Source organism: Osmerus mordax, chromosome 2 (genome assembly GCF_038355195.1).
Source record: "Osmerus mordax isolate fOsmMor3 chromosome 2, fOsmMor3.pri, whole genome shotgun sequence".
NCBI lineage: Eukaryota > Metazoa > Chordata > Actinopteri > Osmeriformes > Osmeridae > Osmerus > Osmerus mordax.
The window spans coordinates 22,652,130-22,674,125 of record NC_090051.1 but is presented as its reverse complement, the minus strand read 5'-3'; the positions used below and the strand labels follow the sequence as shown (position 1 = coordinate 22,674,125).

At 46.1% G+C, this 21,996-nt stretch overlaps 1 protein-coding gene across 1 annotated transcript in view; it reads right to left on the bottom strand.

Annotated features, from left to right (window-relative positions):
• The window catches only part of LOC136958760 (inactive dipeptidyl peptidase 10-like), a 92,984-nt gene extending 74,596 nt beyond the window's left edge, over positions 1-18,388 (bottom strand). Inside the window, exon 1 of the mRNA XM_067252865.1 lies at positions 18,250-18,388. Within this exon, the coding sequence (XP_067108966.1) occupies positions 18,250-18,309 (60 nt within the window). The 5' untranslated portion in view covers positions 18,310-18,388. The remainder of the gene's footprint in view (positions 1-18,249) is intronic.
• Positions 18,389-21,996: the final 3,608 nt, after the last annotated feature.

Sequence of the window (21,996 nt, the reverse complement as noted above, 5' to 3'; positions counted from 1 at the left end):
GTCGCTCCAAAATGAGCAATGAGCTGCCAGTGTTGCAAAAAACTCTCAGAGGGCCTCATTAGCGTACACAACATGTTCATAGGGGAAAAAGTGTTTCTTTTTTATGTCATGTTTGTTATGCAATTGTGTATTGCATGTCCTCCACTTCTAAAAACTTTGCAGACCAGTGATTAATCCATCTCAGTTCATGGAATTGCCCAAATGAAATATTATTCTTGAATCTTCTAGAGTGCATGTATAAACCTTGTAGGATTTATGAATTCAATGGCTGCAAAATCTATGTAAAAACTTGTCATGTTTGCCCAATCTGTGGACTGTAGGCCTCCTTAATGCGTCAGTTCTTAATGAGTCTGTTTCTATTGCTACCTTCAGGGTTCGGACTTCAAGTGCTGCAATCTGGTCTGCATAGGACGCCCACATCTTCAACAGCTACTTTACAGAGCCAGCACAAAAAACGCCCCTTCACAGTGTGATGTCGGATATGCAATTACCGCAAATTGTTAAGAAAAGGAGACATCTGAAGGCTATCGTGCCCCTAAACATCCCAGAGACTAGACCCAAATGCCAGATAAAGAATATTGCGCTCAAAGGAGTAAAAAATACTTTAAAGATACTCAATCTACGAGAAAAAAAAAAAAAACATTTCTCTGTGTCAATTGATGCATGTTTATGACGGGGGGTACTTGAAGTTCTTGTACAGGGACAGTGCAGAGGCATAGCCACGCCCACGTTGGTCAGCATCATCCGAATGTAAATCCAAATGGTTTTACCTGAACCCAACCCACCAGAAGACACCACGTTGAAGCAACACTGCCCTCCTGTGTTTCCATTCAAATGAATAACAGAGAAGGTTTTTTAATGGTCTGTACTGAGATTTTTGATTCAGTTCCTTGTGTCTCAAAGCAAGAGTCTCTCTCTCTCTCCAACTCTCCCATTCTCTGTCTCACTGTCAGTCAGCCGTGTCCAGTTCTTTTATTCAGAAAGCTCCTCCTGTCTTCAGTCTGTCAGTCCCTCAGCCCTCCTCAGGTTTCCCCTCATATGAACTCCTTCAGTGCTGTTCACTTACGCTTTCCATCACACCACACCTCCCTTTTACCTGCCTGTCACAACCTGCCTGGGGGATATCTAGCCACTGGTTCTGAGTGTCCTTTTCTCTTCACTACCATCCAGGCAACTCCTACTCTCTCAAACTGTTCGTCATTTAACCCCATTCTCTTTCTTCACTCTAACAGCATCACATGCATCCGATCTTCTGTCTTCATCTGCAGCTTCTCTGCCCTTATCCACCTCATCTTATCCACTTTCGGCCCCGTAACCAGCACAGGCCTATCTTGCTCCTCCCTCCCCCCCCCCCCCGACATCTGTGGTTTGGTCTCTGCCCGGGTCATGACCAAGGATGTCTCCTGGCCAACACAATCTGCATAGGGAGAATCGGACTGATTGTGGCCTAGGTCGAGGGCGCCAACCCAGACCTACTCACACATTAACTTTCACCTACTACAGATATCACCACCCCCCCACCCCATCCAACGCCTTCGCCTGCTTGTTTCCCCAGGGTGGCTGGCAGGTCTGTGTCCAGCGCCTACCATGGCTGCAGGTCCAGATGCTGCTTGTCTACCCCCCCCCACTCCCCGTTGCAAGTCACGTGTTTTTGTAAATGTTGTTGTGCTTATGTGCTGAGGTTTTTGTCTGTTCCCACAATGTACTCCTCTAGGAGCATTGTCTGGGTGTTGCCTTTTTCTCTCCTCCTCTCTCCTCATGTTATGCTGTAACTTTCTAGTCTCGTCCTGTCTACCCCCTTGTCATGTTTGTGTATTAGAAACTGCAAGTGGCAGCTCGGATCTAAGATGGATTCGAGAGACCGCAGATAGAGTGCGGCTAGTTTGGTTTGTTAAACGTTTTAGATCAACACTTGTATTATTGTTTTTGTTGATTTTATGTAAAGCACTTTGAGCTGCAATTCTTGTATGAAAAGTGCTATATAAATAAAGTCTTACTTACTTACTTACTCCCTCCCTCCCTCCCTCTTCTCTGTCCAGAGGATTATCCTCTTCTCAACAAAGTGTCACCATCAGTCTCTCTCTCTCCTCTCTCCCTCCCCCTGCCCCTGCCTGTTCCTCCATCTCTCTCTCCTCTCTCCCTCCCCCTGCCCCTGCCTGTTCCTCCATCTCTCTCTCCTCTCTCCCTCCCCCTGCCTGTTTCTGTCTCTCTCTCCTCTCCCTCACTCAGGATGTTCATCCCCTGAGGAACTGTCTACGGAGTGAGCGCTTCCATAAACCTCGGCATTCAACCCAACGTGTCTCATGAATTTTAATGGCTGCCGGCCGGGCGGTCTGCGTTTAGAGTGGCAGAGTGTCTCCTCGCCGCTCACAGCCAGTGGACAATAAAAGCGGTCGCCGTTGAGGGCCAAGGTTCCTCTCTCTCCACACATGCACTGCCTAGGGAGCAGGTTTTATCGCCCTTGTTTGGGCTTATCTCAGCACCAGGGGATCAAGGCCAAGGTCAATTTCACGGCTGGGCGAGGGGCAGTCGGGGTGGTGGAGCCGACCAACCTCCTCTACCTCTGGAGGCCGGTCAATAAAAACGAAAATATGAATCACAAACTCACTTGACCAATGTCCAGAGCCCGACAGACAGGACTTAGCAGAATGTAAACTCCTGTGATGAGACTTTTGCCTTACGAAGCGCAGACCACTTCGTATAGCTCAAATTCTTTTTATGCACACACACTACACAAGATACAAACACGTGTCCAGTGCCGTATACACATACACACACACAAAATCTAAACACGTGTCGCCATACATCCACCACACCATCTATAATCGTACTACTCCCCTCTGTGTACCACGCGGACCACGGTCGCAACCAGGGATCTGGCTTCATGCCCTTCCTAACTACAAAACGACACAAACGAGGACGGACAAAGGCACGGGTCCGTTTACCCAGACCTCCAGCCCCATTCTGCCATCTCCCGCAGATGAATTCGATTATCGCTGCCACTGAGGGAGAATTAGATAACAGGAATCGGGTTAGGGAGCAACAAGATTAAATGAAAGAGCACTGGTTTGAGATGCTCCCTGTGGTTTGAGCTTGAAGCGTTGCGAGTTTGGGTTCTACATTTCCATGAAAGATGAGAAAGCTGCTGCATGTTCTCTCCATGTTGAAGAGGCGCACCACGGCTTTGAGCAATTAGCTAGCAATTGTGTTTGTAGAACTAGGATCTGGTGGAGATGGCATGTCTGGACACTGGAGCGCTTCATAGAATCAAACAGCATCCTGTAGAAGACATCTGTTCTCTTTATCTCGGTCCTTTCACTCTAAAAGTGACACACTGTATTTGCAACTTGTTTCTGTTAAACACAGTTGATCGGTTAGACGATAGATAGGATGGACTTTTGGCCTGTAGTCAGGACCTGTCAGAGAGTCATTAAATGAGAAGTTTGGGTGCCTTTTGTTCAAATGTTTTATTGCATTAGGCAAAGCGTCTGTCCGCTTTCATATAGAGATTCTGAAGGGGCTCAAATGAAACCTGATTGGCCCCCTCTGCTGTGATTGGATGACAGGCTGAGGAGTAAATTCCCCTCCTTCCAGACACCGCTGTCCGTTTCACTTACTATAAACCCAGCATTATAAACAAGGGCTATCTCTCAGCGATAGAGATCAACAACCCCCCCAACACACACACATACACACACACACACGTACACACACACACACGTACACACACACACACAGACATTCACACACAGGTTTGTTTTTCTATCCTGATGAAGCCCGACCAAACCACCAATCCCTAACCCTTACCCTGACTTTAGCCCTAATGTAATTCAAACCCTAATACTAACCCACTTCTAGCCCTCCCCCTCTCCTCCCCCCTGCACCATACTGCCCTCCCCCTCTCCTCCCCCCTGCACCATACTGCCCTCCCCCTCTCCTCCCCCTGCACCATACTGCCCTCCCCCTCTCCTCCCCCTGCACCATACTGCCCTCCCCCTCTCCTCCCCCTGCACCATACTGCCCTCCCCCTCTCCTCCCCCCTGCACCATACTGCCCTCCCCCTCTCCTCCCCCCTGCACCATACTGCCCTCCCCCTCTCCTCCCCCTGCACCATACTGCCCTCCCCCTCTCCTCCCCCCTGCACCATACTGCCCTCCCCCTCTCCTCCCCCGTCTCCTCCTAGCCCTCCAGCCCTCCCCCCTCTGGAATATTGATGGATGGATGCTTGAAGAGACATTGTTTGAGGAGGGGAGGCAGTGAGAGGGGGTTTGTGTTGGATAATGGAGCGTGATTATGCATATCCATGCATGTCCTGCTCCTCGGAGTGTCCTCGGAGCGTCTGCCGGGGGAGGTGGGATGTGACAGGGACCCCCCGCTGGGCTCCGGGAGGAGCTGTTGGAACTCGTTAGGGTCGGGATCAGATGAATGGATATGTGATCTGACAAGAATGTTGATGTATAGTTAAATATCGTTTCACTTAGGATTTGATCTGTTCAAGATTCAACTCACTGTATTGATCCCGTTACCGTGCATCACATACTGTACTGATGGATACAGGCCAAGAGCACCAAGCACACACAACTGCCACTGAAGTATCAAAGAAGGGTATGACTATTCTCTGACCAACACTGAACCCGTTCCCCTCCCACACACCCTGCCAGGTCTAGACCTGATTGGTCCGGTGAGAATCCAATGACATCCAGGAGGGCCAGACGCCAGATGACACATCACAACCCTCTCCGGAAGAGGGTGGGGTTACAGAGAGCATTATCCATCTTGTCGTCTTGTCACACGCGGCGCAGTATTGATTTCCTGTGCTGCCGTGGTAACAGTGATGAGCCAGGGTCCCGTGTGCCCCCTCGTTAGCAGGGCTGAACGACAGTAATTCCTCAAGAGCGGCGACGCTAAGCTCTCCCCAGCACAGATGGGGGCCAGGGCGGGTTAGCTCCACCCCTGCTTAGTGGGGACAGGAAGGATGCCTGCAGGGGGCTGACCCAAGGTTGTGTTTCATCATCCTTAAATCATGTGCATTCGTCCTCGTTTCCTTGTAGAAGGCAGAAGAACAGACAAACAGGGGATTGTTGTGGGCCAAGGCGAAGACAGGCGTCATCAAGAGAGTTGTGTTCCACACCCTGACGTAGATCCGGACCCCTCCTCCTTTCTTCATATGGAGAAGGCTCTACATATAACAGATCAGGGAGATCCTGGCTCCACACGTGAGGGTCACATCCCACATCTTGACTTCCTGGGTGGTCCACCCGAGGAGGCCAGCCCTCATAGTCTCTCTCCTAGCAGAGACTTCCCGAGCGCCGGAGGGTTGTGTGAGCAGGCGCTGACCCCTGCTGGTGGGAGGCGGGAAGTCCAGGAGCCGCAGAGGAGAGCGCCTCAGCAGAGGAGAGGAGAGCGTCTCAGCAGAGCAGAGCCCCTCAGCAGAGGAGAGGAGAGCGCCTCAGCAGAGGAGAGGAGAGCGCCTCAGCAGAGGAGAGGAGAGCGCCTCAGCAGAGGAGAGGAGAGCGCCTCAGCAGAGGAGAGCGCCTCAGCAGAGGAGAGGAGAGCGCCTCAGCAGAGGAGAGGAGAGCGCCTCAGCAGAGGAGAGCGCCTCAGCAGAGGAGAGGAGAGCGCCTCAGCAGAGGAGAGGAGAGCGCCTCAGCAGAGGAGAGCGCCTCAGCAGAGGAGAGGAGAGCGCCTCAGCAGAGGAGAGCGCCTCAGCAGAGGAGAGGAGAGCGCCTCAGCAGAGGAGAGCGCCTCAGCAGAGGAGAGGAGAGCGCCTCAGCAGAGGAGAGCGCCTCAGCAGAGGAGAGGAGAGCGCCTCAGGAGAGGAGAGCGCCTCAGCAGAGGAGAGGAGAGGAGAGCGCCTCAGCAGAGGAGAGGAGAGCGCCTCAGCAGAGGAGAGCGCCTCAGCAGAGGAGAGGAGAGCGCCTCAGCAGAGGAGAGGAGAGCGCCTCAGCAGAGGAGAGCGCCTCAGCAGAGGAGAGGAGAGCGCCTCAGCAGAGGAGAGGAGAGCGCCTCAGCAGAGGAGAGCGCCTCAGCAGAGGAGAGGAGAGCGCCTCAGCAGAGGAGAGGAGAGCGCCTCAGCAGAGGAGAGGAGAGCGCCTCAGCAGAGGAGAGGAGAGCGCCTCAGCAGAGGAGAGGAGAGCGCCTCAGCAGAGGAGAGGAGAGCCCCACAGCAGAGGAGACAACAAGAACCAACTGCGGAAGGTTTGGACAGTTAGAGAGGGCGTGTCTCCTCTCAGCCTCTCCAAGAGGAGATCGTTTTGTGAATTTACTCTTATTCCTGCAGGGTCTCTTTCATAGTGTGTGAATGGAGGCAATTTGCTGAAGAAAAAGACCACAGCATACTATAGAAACCAATGGGCGGCGAGGGCCTGTAATTATATGGAAATGTCCTTTTCTCTGTGTAAATATGAGTTTAGTAACTGCATGGTAATGCATAGAATACACAACTCCTTTTCAATGTCTTCCTTTCAGTGGCTGAATGCAAGCTCACAGCCAGCAAATTAGTATCTCAGAAATGCATTAACACCTTAACCCACTGCATACACTCAATATTGTCAGCTAGCTAACTGACAACTTTAGACGGAAATTGGACTATCGAGGATCTGTCCTTCTTTAACCCCGCGTGGGTGTATTGACTTGTGTCCCAGGCAACCAATGTAATTGACATTCAGCTTGGCAACAATCCTTTCGAAGATATTGAAAGGATTGGATTCTGCTCTTAAATGGAAACATCAGTCCATTCTTCTCCCTGCTCAGCAGATAGAGTTGTTATCTCAGCTGAGCAAGCGGTTTCATTTTTCTGTCCAATATCCGTCGCTCGCTCATTGGAATGGCCCTATCAGATGTCAATTTCGATTTCTACCCGCCATTTATCAACAAGTCAAGCTTTCCACTCCCTTTACACTTTATGGAGGTAAAGATTTAAAGAAAATATAAATAAACGAGGGAATCCTGGTGACTATAAATCACTAAGGCACTGGTGGGGGTGACAGAAGTCCTCTCTGCTGCTGTCTGAAGTGAAGGCTCCAACTCTCTTGGTTCGGGATGGGGGCTTTTGTGCACCACACAGGCTCTATGCTATTATTCACCTCATATTTATATTCTTTTGTTGGATACAGATGAGGTCTTCCAGTAGCTACAACTTGGGATTTGTCTGTCACAAAACGTAAGTCGGTTATAATATTAAAACGGTAACAGTATGGCCAATAATCGTTAATTGTGATAATATACTTGCATTAACACTGGACTGCTTGTGAAATGTATACAAATGATGTTCACAGGACCAAGTCTTGCTGACAACAAGTAAGTATGAAGACTTTACAACAGCAATAAAACAAACTGTTACTTTTTTCTCCACAGTTTTCTTCTCCTTCTGCAAACAGACAAACAGCAGAGAGTTGAATCACGGGGCATGAGAAGCATGCTTGAGACACAACATGCAACCTCCAGCTTCCCAGCATGCAGTTCACTGATCTCCGGCTGGTAATCTAGTCATTACAGGGCCTCAGCGGGAAACACACCTCCTGATGTTTCCTGGACCAGGAGCCAACTATTTACCTTCAGAGAGCTTGTTTTGAGATTGCTGGTTTCATAGCTGGAGTAGAGGCAGTTTATGCTGCATGAAATATGCGCATCTTATGAGCAATGAGGCTCGTCCTTAAATCAGACCATAGATCCTTCACTTAGGGTGCAGAAGACAGACAGGTCAGGATAATCTTCATTATACGGTCGTGAGAAGTGGGGATGAATAGATCACCTTCCTCTTCATAACCCACAGACCCACCTAAAGGTATCATGGTTACAGTGTGGGTATTACACGCTCATCTTTACAGTATTACCTTCATCTCACTGATATGGTCAACGATCCGTTATACACTGCTAAGGCAGGGAGATTAGGCAAGCAACATTGAAGGGATCAGATTAAATATTGTATGGTAAGTGCCTCAGACATGATGGTGCGGCTGTCTCCCTGGGTGAGTCAGCTTGTCTGGTAAGAAGTCATGTCACATTCCAGCCCTCTCGCTGGGAGAGACACATAAGTGATGATTTACTGGAGGTACGGGACGATAGAAGCTTAAAGATAGGTAAGAAGATTTGAAAGCCAATGTGATAGTAGCACACATAGTATAGCATATGTTCCACATATCTCAAATATATGATAGAGAAATATTGATATATATCTGGAAGGCACAAGAAATCTTGATTTAATTAGGAATCTTCCTGCACGACTGAAGAAAATTGGACAAATATTTTAAGAATGTGGTAAAGATAGTTGAACAAGCAAGTCTAAGCGTTTACACACAACCTAACACAGCTCCCTTTGAGTTCAGTCAAGTATCTAAACCATAGTTTATATAATATTGCTGTATGCTACGCAGAGTAGATAACACCTGGCAGACATGCGTGTTCATTAATAACTCATAAAAAGCACGTGTACTGGATCAGCTTTATGCACTATTCAATAACCTTGTGCACATTTATATACCAACATCAGAGCAATCTTCGCTAATTAATAGAGCACTCGACCAAGAGCTTGTTTGTTAGCGTGGGGTTTGCCAACACACGACTGACCCACTGATCATGAGGTCAATGACGAGGCGAGGTACTTGATGTGGAGTGTAGGTGGAAGCTAATCCCTTCTCAGGTCCAGATGATACTGCTGAGCCCAGTGGGCATCCAGGTGCATGTTCTGTGCTGCTCTGGATTGGACTGTATTGTGCCAGCATTTCAAATGGTACCTTGCAGAATAGCCTGTAAGCATATGTAGATGCAAGCTGGTGTAGCTTGCAACCACGCACACACACACAACCACACACACACACACAACCACGCACACACACACAACCACACACACACACACACACAGGTGCATTTGAATGAATTCCATACACGTTCTACCTATCAACTTGTGTGTTGCTACTTGTTAGTGCCCCCCCCCTCTCCCCCCTCTCCCCCCCTTTCTCTCCTCTCCCCCCTCTCAGGCTGATTTCTAATGCTCATGCAGTCACCACTGGTGGCAATCTTCACAGAGATGAAAATACATGCTTCATCAACTTTGTCACAAAGTCTATGCATTCTCTAGTACAGCAGGATGGGTAAAGTGGTCTCAGAATACCAATGAAAAGCTTGGCTTGGCCCCATTACCTGAAAGAAGCACTGGTTCGATATGCAGAGGAGCATTCTTAGCAGAAAACTTCTGTACGGAATTACGTCACATTCAACGTAATCTTTCAATGATTCGCTAAGTTAAGCGCCATGTTGTATCTACTTACCCTCACAAAGCCAAGCTGACGTTTGTGGTCTGTGTTAATAACATGAAACCACAATGAAACCATATCCTGTTCGGTAAGATTAAAAGCAATGCTAAAACCTCAGAAATCTCATCACCTGTCAGGTCCCTCCAACAGCAGGGAGCGTCTGTCTGCAGGATTTAGGATCCACACAGTTTGGGAGCCATGGATGCGAGAGATTAGTTTGTCAGAGGTAGAGGAGGATAGTACAGGATTTTTTGTAACTGTTTTATAACACAACACAGTTACAATGATGGAAGCTCTTCATAGCTAGGGAAGGAAAGTGGAGCAACAGGGAGATCCATTGCCCACAGCCTTGCCTTCAATCTCTAATGGTACTTCTTCCACAGAGCAGATGAGCTTTGATCTGAGGTCTTCAGCGTGAGGTGCTTTTCATGATACAGACCAGTAAGCATGTAACCCTGGTTCCTGCTGCCTGTGGCCAACAGGGACCAAGGATTAGGAACACAGTTTGTAGTCACTAAGGGGGGTCTGATGGCTGAGCGGTTAGGGAATTGGGCTATTAATCAGAAGGTTGCCGGTTCGATTCCCTGGCCGTGCAAAATGACGTTGTGTCCTTGGGCAAGGCACTTCACCCTACTTGCCTCGGGGGAATGTCCCTGTACTTACTGTAAGTCGCTCTGGATAAGAGCGTCTGCTAAATGACTAAATGTAAATGTAATGTAATGTAGTCACTAGTGTAACCGATGAACTGAGAGAATTACAATTTCAATTCATGGCCAGGGGCCAGTTTTGCTGAGTTTTTGACTACAGATCAGGAGGTAGAAGGTTCAAGTCCCCCCTGTGTATTGCTTTGTATAAAAGCATCTGATAAATGAACGTTATTATTAATACATTATAATACATGACCAGAATAACTGCCCAGTTCCACAACTGCAATCCCACTGGACGCCACCAGAGGGCGTGCTGTTTCACAGGGACAGATGACGCCTCTTGGTGTCTGAGCGTGTGCGGGCTGGAGAGGCTGGTTGGGGGGCGTTGGGGGGGGGGGGGGGGGGAGGGAGGGAGGGAGGGCGTGGCGGGGTGGGTGCAGGCGTGCCTGGAGGAGAGCTGAGGCTGTATCGCTCTGCCAGACACAGACCTCCTCAACCCTACTACTGGCACCTCCTTCACAGTGCTCAGTCCCTCCTCTTCTAGTGTGCTGCGTCAACAGGTTCAGCTGCGTCCCTCTGGGCTCTCCTTGTAGCCTCAGGCCCAAACGAAGGGAGGAAGAAATTAACTGCTCGTTAGAGCCTGTTTGTGAACTTTCTTGATTTTTGTTATACTGTATGTTTTTAAATACATACATTGTACATGAATCTATAGCATTGTGTGGCTCACAGGAGAGAGAAGTCTTCATCGTATCAGGGACTTTGATGAAACACGACAAAACAGCCGCACAATCGATAAACTTTCAAAACACCGGACATCAACAAAACCACCCAACGCACGATCCTAAACTGGGATCACACAGTTAGTTCTGGTGTTCCGGGTGAGAACCTAAGAACTCCAAGTGTCACAGTCACACAAGTCTGTGTGAGAACCATGCAGACAGTGCTACATGCCGCTGGAAGCTGAAACAGTCCACCAAAACTAGTGTTACATTTTTCTGCATTGCAAATGTGTTACTTTCCTCGCACACTATTAAATCCTGAGACTGATGTCTCAATCTGAAGGTGCGAATCTAATCAACACCTGAGTACAGGAGGTCGGAAACAAGTTCTGATCATCAGGCTGAGATACCTCATTCCCTGGTGGAAAAAACAATCCTACACTACAAGGAAAGATTGTCGGGTTTCTGCCAAATGGCTTTGCCTGAGGGCTGAGAGAAATAGCTCTCAGCAGTCGATGGAGCTGGCGTAGGCCAGCCGCTTCACACCAACATTCATTTCACGTTCTGTTCAAGGAGAAACATTTCAGCTGTCCATCGGCCAGCGACGGTCTTTCATGTCTGCGGGGAGAAAACACGAGGTAGGCAGCCTCCTCACATGCAGGCTCCTTAAGAGTCAGTTGGCTGAGCGGTGAGGGAGTCGGGCTAGTAATCCGAAGGTTGCCAGTTCGATTCCCGGTCATGCCAACTGACGTTGTGTCCTTTGGCAAGGCACTTCACCCTACTTGCCTCGGGGGAATGTCCCTGTACTTACTGTAAGTCGCTCTGGATAAGAGCGTCTGCTAAATGACTAAATGTAAATGTAAATGTAAGAGATGGACCTATTGACAGACTATTCTACAACTACATCGCTGTTTTCTGTAGTCTTAAGACAGTCTTGTTTTCCTCTCACACTTTCTCAGCGTAAACAGGAAGTGTGTCAGGGTGCTCACACTCACACATCTAATACTTTTGGCAACAGAAAGGAAGGTTTCAAGTTTGCAAGTTGAAAAATTGCAAAAGGTTGTGATTTATCCGTTGAAGTTAAGTGTTAAGAACAGCGCGTTCAAAGCTTAACCAAGCCAGCCATGCGGGAGATCACAGAGAGAGGATGTGCTACTGTGCAAACGTGCCCAACCCCCACCGGTGAGGCTCTGTCACTAAAGGGACGACTGGGGCGACAAAATATAACCTCCTTAACCTTATATATTTTCTAGATCAGTTTGAGGAGTTATTTGTGAACGTAATAGCGGGGTGGTCACCTTTTCTAAACTAGTTCCAGTTCAAAAGCTTTTTGGGGATATCTATAAATTCAGCTACTCGAAAATATCATGAAAGTAGCTTAGACAGGGAAGAGGACAAACAGGTGTCATTCAGATGGAAGCAGTAAATAAAGTGTGTATTTCTAGCGGGCTGAATTTCTTGGGGGAAACCAGGCTGTGAAAAGCAGGACAAGGCATCCAGATGAAAGACAAGGTACTCCAGTTCAGAGAGACATTCATGAAGCAGAGGTGACTCTAGTGTTTCTGAGGAAAGCCTTCTTTGAGGGGAGCAATCAAGATAGAAATGGTGTCTTTACGAGGGTCTGTCTAATCATATCGTTGGTGAGAAAGCGGGAAACGGCCCCTAGGTAAGACCCCAGGTAAACTGAGGCGGACAAAACAATCACATAAAAAAAACCTTCCAGGTAGCCAGCATGCTAGATAAATAAAGCTGACAGCAATTTCATAGAGCAAACATAGAATATGTGACCTCTCCATCACCTTTGTCAATTCTGAGAAAACAAAACTATTTTGACAATGTAAATATGTAAAAGAGAATACAGCATTTATTCATGCTACAACGTGATGTGTGAAACTTGTAATTAAGAGACAGATTTGCTGCCATTTGGCCCGGTGGCAGTAATTGTGGCCATGGAGGGTAAAGACAGGGTCTGGGCTAGTAGAGGGACAGGAAAAATGGAGGACAAAATAAATCACAAACCAGCTCTCACTGACCTGCTTTCATCCTACAGCAGAGTGATCAGCAATGCAGCAGTGAAGTTAATCACATTACTGGCTCAGTATATATCTTGTCAAACACAGCAACATTCACGACAATCAACACACCAAGCCCTTGTGCAAAGTCACTGCACAGTGACAGGGGAAAACAGAGAAGAAAGTGAACTGAATGTGCCCTCAAAATGCCTCAAACACTCAGCTGTGATAGAGATCAAAGAGCATGTCTGGAGATACTGTATCGTGGTTGGCGATCTGCAGTACCAGGGCAAGTGAGATCTACAAGATGGCGTGATAAAAGTTGTCAGGCTTAAAGAGATTTGAGATGACATAGGCTTGAAAAGACATCAAAGATACCAGAGAGCAGAACAAACTACATAAATAACTGAGATATTTAAAGATGCCGTGGAATCTTGTGGCACAAGCTGGGAGGCATGGGGAGCAGAGGAGAGGTGGAGCTAACAAGATTGAGAACGGTGTGGCTATTAAACACCTACACCATATGCCTGAAAATAAGTTCTACTTCTCTAACTTCAACTAGCAAAACCCACTGCATGTCAGAGCACCATCTCATATTCACACCACATTTGGTCACAGCCTTTAAAACCTACTGGATGGTGAAGAAGACATTTCATAAAAAGCATCATCTCTCTGTGTATCAAGGATCCAGACCTTTGAGCCCAGTATTTCAGTTGTGAAACTAAAGAGACAGACAGTATGTGTGCAAGACTGAACACCGGCCATGATTATTTGGCTTTGGAAGATTGTTTATATCAAATACCTTGGCAAAGCTTCAACTTTGACTCCTAATTAGCTAGTTTTCTTTTTTCAACACGTCAGCAGGCTATGACCAATTATGTCTCTGGATTCCCAGAGAGTCACAACATCCAATTCCCAGCAGCCCAATTAACAACTCACACCTAACAGTTACAATAATGAATCATGAGGGAAATTGTCTTTGAATTCTAGTTTTACACAATGCTGGCCTGTTTAGTTAGTTTGGATCTATTCAGTGGGTTTCGAGGGGCATTACGATTCTCCACAACCAGTGAAGCCCATAAACAACGGTACACAGCTTGATGAATGACAAACTAGATCCTTTTACACATTCTTTATTACAGAGTTGATTTCTCCTCTCTAGGAATAAATAACAACCTCTAGAGAGTGAAGCGACAGACATGCCAATGAACGGCAGCCATGTTTCAACCAAAAACAAAACAGAATAGTGACACTTTTATAACACAGTCCTCAGTGAGGAGAAACAATGAGAAATGTTCTTTGGGGGGGAAGAATATATTGAGATTGTTTGGCGTGCGGCTGTAATTTATTGAGTCACAGACTGGAGAGGCAATGCAATTATTCTCATGAGACAGATTTGAGCAATCGATCACAGGAGGAGGACGGCTGTCTCGCGGCCACGCGGCGGTTGCCAACAGTTTCTAAAGACTAGTTATGTGAAAGGTCTGGTAAATGGAGGGAATCACAAGGATGGCCTCAAAGTTTCAATAACCCAGTGCTGAGTTCCTGGGGAGAGGGGGGGGGGGGGTGTGGCTTGTGAGATGAAGGAGAATGGAGCAGTATCCTGACAGAGATACTGACAATAAGCCCTGGATCCTGTGGTTTCATGGGGGAGAGCCACCATGGTCCTGTCATGTGAGGGAAAGTGTCACATTCACTCTTGACAGTGACGTTTGAATAGTTGAATATACCTTATTCAAACATTCATGTTCTTATATAATACATAACATATCCTTGTTTAGTTGTACTATACAGTCCATTGGCTGACTGTAACCATTATTCCAACAGTCCACTTGTATACAAACCACCTAAATCTATTTGATTCATCATTCATCCTTGAGTCATTCATCTACTGTGCCATTACTAACAGACATCCTTCATTTCCTGGGTTCCTATCACTCTTCACTCACTGCCTCCACATCACAGGAGACATCCAATAATATATTACACTTACCTGTACCATACTATACACGTTGCCTCAACCAGAACATTCAGATAGCACACACAGATTTATAGATACTTGTGACAAAGCAGGGAAGGAGTCAGCGTCTTTTGGATGAAAGCGCACAAGGTCTTCACTTGAGAATAAAACAAGGTTTCACAAAACAAAGGTCAGACGCCACACGGCCATTAACATGAAACAAGAATAAGACTCCACAACGAGGTTGGAAACATCTTGGCTTATATAGCCGTCCTAATTAGTCCCAACACAAAACAGGTGCGTATTAGAATTCCGGTGACGCAGACCGGCGCACCGGCGCCGTGCGCTCCGTGACAATACTGGTCCCAATCTCTACACCATTATATGATCCATTAACACAGATTTAGTGAGACCCTCAATCTCCCATCCATCTCTGTCTGTAAATCAACAACAGATGTGGTTTCTATAATGGGCCACTGAATGTCCTTTTGGTTCAAACACAGGTTCCATGTACCAGTCAAGCTCAAAGGAACATTCAAAAAGATGTTTAGGTGTTAAATGTGTATCATGGTAACAAGTAAGCCTATCTTTTCCATAAATGGTTAGTGACCAGTCTGCATGATGAAAATTATGACAATTTTTTTTATATATTTTAGATCAAGCATATTATTCGGTATCGTTGTATTTCAAGATAATAAATTTACAAAGAACTTCAATAAGATCATGAGTATTATATTTGCTTTTGCTTAGCTCTTGTTATGCAGTCAATATGTGCCGTCATTTATCATTATTTAATGAGTACGATTACTTATTAATGAATTTCTGAGATGAGTTTATGTGCTATGTAAACTTGCTCTTCCATCAATGAACATTGGATTTCCAATAAGCATTTCGTTCATAGAAATGTTTTCTCACACTCAAAATCACTATCCGAAATGCTGAATTCCCCAGGCTATATTACTGTGCTGTGAAAGCTACTTGGAACAAATAACTGAGATTTCTGTCAAGTAAGTGAATTCTGTTTGACCTTAGAGTGTGATCACCTTTCTTGAAAAACTGCCAATATACTTTCTGCTAAAATGCGTCCTAATCAAGACCAAGCCAAGAGTCACAGAATCATCACACCCACACAACCGTCACCTAGAGAGAAAACTTGCATTAATTAACCACACAGACGTCAAGCGTCAATATGACTTGTGATCTGTTTTAAACCTCTAAGTGATCATAAACCCAACAACAGCCACAGCTTCCTGCTTCCAGTGATACAGAACAAACGTATCACGTCCGATCAATCATAGAAGAAGAAGCTGTCAGTTTTAAGGCGCCAAGGAACACCAACTCCGGGCTGCACCCACGAACTCGTCAGGCTTCCCTCCAAGACCACAAAAAAAATCTGCTGCCTCAAACTAATTGTATTTTCCGTACCAGATCGTGTCGTGAGGAAAGTGGAGGATTCGGGAGCATTTAGAGAGGATGAGGGGAGGGCTGTTAAGACCAGAACACTGCTGCGGAGAGGTCAGGCGCGCGGAGATTATCCTTCTGTACTAACACGGAGGAGGCCTGAGAAGAATTAATCTTTCCCAGCATGGTATGATCCGCTAGTTGTTTTGGGACACCTGCACAGGTTTGCTGTAGGCTGAAAGGAACGTCAGGGTAACGTGTAGGCTAGATATGTCGATGGGGGGGTTATTTTCAGGTACGGTGTGTAGGTGTAGGCCTACTCTGATAATCCATTAGGACGACAGGAAAGATGTGAAAACAAGAATACTGTCGCCCCGAGTCAGGACACAAAACGTTGTGGTCGCATTACTAGCCTACACTGTAACCATGTCCCTATAATTTGAAGTGGAAGTCTGTTGCTTCTGTTAGCTAATTATGTGTCTCCCGTGGTTTCGTCAAACTGTCTATTAGTATTGTAAAAGATGTTGCCTACATACAATGAATTAGTCATCCTCACCGCAAGAAACCCTTACTGGACTTGAATTGGTAGCTAGCTGACTTTACATGTTACAGCCTATTTCAGCTGCCCTTGTCTTGTGGCTGGCCCTGGCAGTTTCAGACAGATTAGAATGTCATAAGAAGCCAATGATAGATGTGAACTGCAAAGTGAGCTGCACTAGGTGTGATTTAAATGATTGACCCTCTTCACCCACAGATCGAAGCTGATCTTTGCACACACACCCGCCGCTCCGGTAAGAGTGGAGACTCCCTCGGCGGCCTAGCGTGAAGCTCACCCTAGCAGACGTCCCGGTAGCAACACGCTCAGCGCAATCAGCGCTAGGGTCGTAATGAAACAGCACTAGCATACAATATAGCGGGCCTATGACCAATTACCTTGTCTGATATGGAGCCAAACATTCAATGAAATGTGCTTCAATTTTTAATCTTCCGAGATCATGCAGTGTGTAGCCTACCAGATTAGCCACCAAATAATCACATTTTTCACGAATGGACAATAGGCTATTTCAAATGTTCCATCTTTCTTCTCATTCTATTTCTATTCAAATTTCTGTACATATTTTATCAAGACCTTGACATTCTCTAGTACTGACAACAACCTGCATGCATATCTCTTTAATTATGTAGTATTGTGATGCATTCAAAGCCGAAAAAATCTATTGGCTCCAAGTGAAATGTCTACCTGAGGACTTTATGTGTTAGAAAGTGATGCATAACCCGCGGCAAAATCAATAGAATGTGAGTCAATGCACAAGATGAATCAACATATGTTTAGCCCACATATCAAAATGCGCATTTCATACTTTTCATTGTTTCAACACTGATATGATTAAAACAAATCTAAAAGGTGTGTGAGGTACCACCATTTCCCATATAACTGTCCAGGGACAATGATTCACAATAAACAAAACGAACGAAATGCCATCAAATCGATTAGGCCACTACGAAATACGGTAACAATATTAGGGGAAATGATTGGATTGATTTTTGGTTCTCGGAAAGGCGTTCTCCCATAGTAATGCTTGAAAGCATGCAACTAATTGATGCTTGATGAGCATCAATTAGTTGAATCAGTACTACACGTATTTAAATAACGCAATTAAACCAGGGCCCATGTGGACACCACAAACTAGCCACACATCTTCAAAGACAATCTCAGTCTGTACTGTTGGTATGGTGTCCATTTAAGGCTGCTTTTCATTAGCTGTTAAGTTCCGTGCATGATTAGCCTACCACGAGCTTGTCAGTGCATGTCATGCTTGTCTTTATTATTATAAGCAGTCGACTATTACGCACTCAACGTGATGTGAATTTAAACCTCTGCACTGCACCATTGTGTAAAGCTATACTGTCTTTTCACCCTAACAGATGCATAAAGACCACAGTCAATTTAGTTAGAAGGTAGGCTACAATATCTGACAGTCTTGGTTATCATACGAACACTCTACACCAAAGACAAACATCTCTACCAGAGTCGCTTTTACACTTTTATGCAAAACGATTAAACTGAATGAATATACCTTGTCCTAAGTGCTGTGCGTCAATGCGCAAAACACAACCACAACCCAGAAGAAACTTTTATTTAAAGGTGGTTGGAACTTTCTCTAGGTCTGAACCGTGAAGCGAAAACACATGTATCAACCCGAAAACGATCAACAAACACATTTTCCTCAAAGGGTTTAAATTAAAAAGATCTACCTTGATAGTCTTCGTAGACTGGCATTTCACTTGATGCGAAACGGTTGCGGTTTGGTTCATCTTGAGGACCACAAACCGTTTCTATCCAAGACCAGGGAGAACGCCTGCTTCGGCCACTGTATAAAGCAAACGAATGGCCGTTTCTCCAGTGACTCCCTACCCGTTGGATGTGTGAACTCCGTTTGAATATTTGGCGACTGTATGTCCGACCTGTGTACGACAGATGATGCGCGCAACCGGTCTCCTCGTGCTTCCTTCTGGCTGTCTCCAAGGGAGAGTGACTTGATTGTGAAGCGAGTATCCTCAACAGAACGGGCGCGTGAGGAGCAAGCTGCGGACAGTGCTACGAATGTACCACTTAGCTCACCGGGGAAAAAGCTGCTGCCATTAACTGCCTTTTGATTAATTGGCTTGTTTTCATCTATAGACCACCACAGCCACACTGTACACTACCAGTCTACATTATTAGGGGCATTATATTTAAAATATGAGTAGCAGGTTGCTTCATACAACAACCATCCATAATAAATGATCATCAACACCAAAAAGTGAATCTGATATCGGCATGTAATTAGAGGCAGGGGTATTGTAGGAATGTAATCACCACACCTCCACAGAGACTTGAAGCCATGGGCTATGTTCCTCAACAAACACACAATGTAATTTAAAACTTTTATCTTGTTACTGCAGGTTTGTGATGGTTGTTTTACAGTGGACTGCCAACAGCCACTTCCACTGAGAGGGAGCAGCCTTGATGCAATATGAGGCGATTTTACAGGCAGGAAAGGAGGAAATATGGTTTTTCACAACGCAGTGAGTAAATGTGTCTGCTGTGGCCTTCAGGACCTGATAAATTACTGTTCTACAAGCAAGATGGTGTCACCCAGTATCACCCTCTCTCCCTCCCTCTTCCACTCTCCACTCATGCTTGTGCAAGAGAGTAGTTTTCTCTTCCCCTTTCATCTCTTGTTTTTTGTTGTATTTTTTTTCTCCAGTTTTCTGTTTTTCAGCCCTCTCCTTTCTTTCTCCTCGTCTGCAGTGCTGGTTCCCCAGTCTAAGCTCCTTCTGGTATCACAGAAGAGGGCGCTGACTGAACAGCCGTTTCACATCTGTTTTCCCATCATGCACTGCCACTGTATCTGTGTATACATCAAAAGGGAGCGTTGCAAACACTGTAACTGTTTGTAGCGTTTTGAAAAGGAGGCTGTTGCATAGGGTTGTTTCCTGGATATATTTGTCCCCAGTACACACACACACCGGTTTGTCTGAGTAATGCTAATTGTTAGGTGTGGACTCTGGAGTGTGTTCATGCACTGAAGTGGTTTGTACTTTCATTGCTAATAAGCTCTTATGTCCCGTTGGTAAAGCCCTTGGGTGAAGTCTTCTGGTGTGCAGTGTGTGCATGTTAATGATCATGCACACACTGCACACACTGCACACAGTCTCCTTGACACAAGGAGCCCTGAAGTGCAAAGGAGACACTTGCGTTTGTGAGATCAAGTGCTTACTATCTCTCCTGAGCAGATGTGGTCTCACTCTGTCATGTCTCACTCTGTCATGTCTCACTCTGTTATCCACGGGCTGGAGGGCCTGTCGCCGAGAGGGGATCACTTCATGTGAGCTGAGAGTAACACAACAGTCAACGGGTCACGTTTCACTGTGTGTGTGTTTGCTCAGTGTGTGTGTGTGCTCGGTGTGTGTGTGTGCTCGGTGTGTGTGTGTGCTCGGTGTGTGGGCTCACACGCAGCCTACACAAACGTGCATGAGCGTGAGCCCCAATACCCACTACTACATGGGGGGTACCTAGAGAAGTCTTCCCAGAACAGAGTTGACCATTTGATTAATACACATAACGTTGACCTGCGTGCATCATTCTTCAGTTAGCAATGGGCTATCCCTCCTGAATGGGCTATAAGAGAGTGCTGCAGGGGATGTGCATGGCTAAACATATACAGCCACCCTGATAGCTTCTTTCAAAAAGTCCCAGGTTTGGTTCCATGGCTACAAAGCGCTATTGTGTGCTGTAGTGTTAGGAGTTCAGCGAATGGAAGACAGGGCTCTAATAGATTAGCAGTACCTGCAGGCAGAATTGGATTAAACTAAATGAATGGGTGTTCCTAAGAGTGCTTCTTTATCCCCCTCCTTCTCTCCCTCACCCCCCCCACACACACAAATACACACTCACTAACTTGACTAGTTCAAGGGCCGCGCAGTATAGCAGACCTTCAGCACGGACAAATAGCAAATTAAATCTCATCATTCTTTAGAGACCTCTAGCCAGGCAATGCTAATAAACACAAAAACATAATTTAGTAGTTGTGTTGTCAAGGTTTGTTGCTCACTCAACAGAAGAATGCCAATATTAGAACTTTGCACGACACAGACGGAATACTCAGCATTTAAATTGGCCCTTAAAAGAAGAGATCCCAATTTGCATTCGGTATACATATCATTTTAATTGACTCCCACAGTCCTTTTAGCCACGCGTACCACATCCTCTATAGATGACTGATAAAGGAATTAGGAAAAGAAAGGAAGTCATTTAAGCAGTAATGTCTTCAGTTCTGATACTGTCCACATTTGTGAGGGCTGAAACAGTTCATTGAATGTTCCTGCAGACCCTGATACACAATGATACTGTTGATGTTCAGAACTGAGAATATCTCATAGCTCTTAAGAGACTTTCCATGGATAATAATGTATGCTTGTTCATTCCAGCAGAGTTTTCAGTTCGATTTGAGTTTCTTAGTGGAAAAAGGGTTAATGTAAAGGGTTTAGGTTGGTTGAGGGGCAGTTCTATGGATGAATGGTTTTGAATGCAGTGCTGCATTTACCTAACGTCTAAAACCCAAGGGCTTTGATTGAACTTACTAATTGTCTTATAAGGGAATTAATTAATGACATGCTTGTCAGGGAAAAAACATCAGAGAAAAACCGGGGGGTTGTTAAATCTCCCACCAGGATGACACTGTGTACAAGGCTTCTCTTTGAAGTCTCATAAGTGCAGCGGGTTGGATACAGTCAGTTCCCTCCAATTTACCTTGAAGGCAGATGCATGTACTTTGTGCAGCCAATGGTAAATTTGCAGCGATTTCCAGGCTCTGATGGTGACCTCCCCTAGTTATGCTCATTTAGACTGTGGTATGCTCCAAATGCCTACAGTCTGTAGACAGACAAGATCATTATGCCTCCAGTTCTGGACATGCAAACACGACTTTCAAACCCTTGACACTGGCTTTGATCATTTCCTTCCCCATCTTACCTACCAATTGTGACCCTGCCTCGCAATATCTTAATCAAAGTCTAACCCAAATCCAAGCCTGAATCATGCCCTGTCTCTGCCCAGTGCACTGTGACCTATTCCCCTGTTCAGCAGGATCTGGTAATGAGACTGCCTTGAGAGGGCTGTCATCCATACCCTGATTTCATGGATCAACGTTTCTGGAAAATCCTCCAAGCTGTGGGCTTCAAAATGAGAATGTGCGGGACTATTCATGCCAGCACTGGTTGAGTTGTCTGTAGATGAAATGTGGGCCTTGACAACTGGATTACCTGTCTAGATGTTCATGGTCGCTGGCAGGGGTGGGCAATGGGATTCGTCACCCTCCAGTCAGGAGTGTGATAACGGGACTGTTCCACTCTTTCTGGTGCGCCTGCTCTACATGAATTAGCATTTTTCTCGTGCAGCTTACTCTACGGTATGTTTTATCTGGTACACAAATGCAGCACAACACAAGAGGGAACACG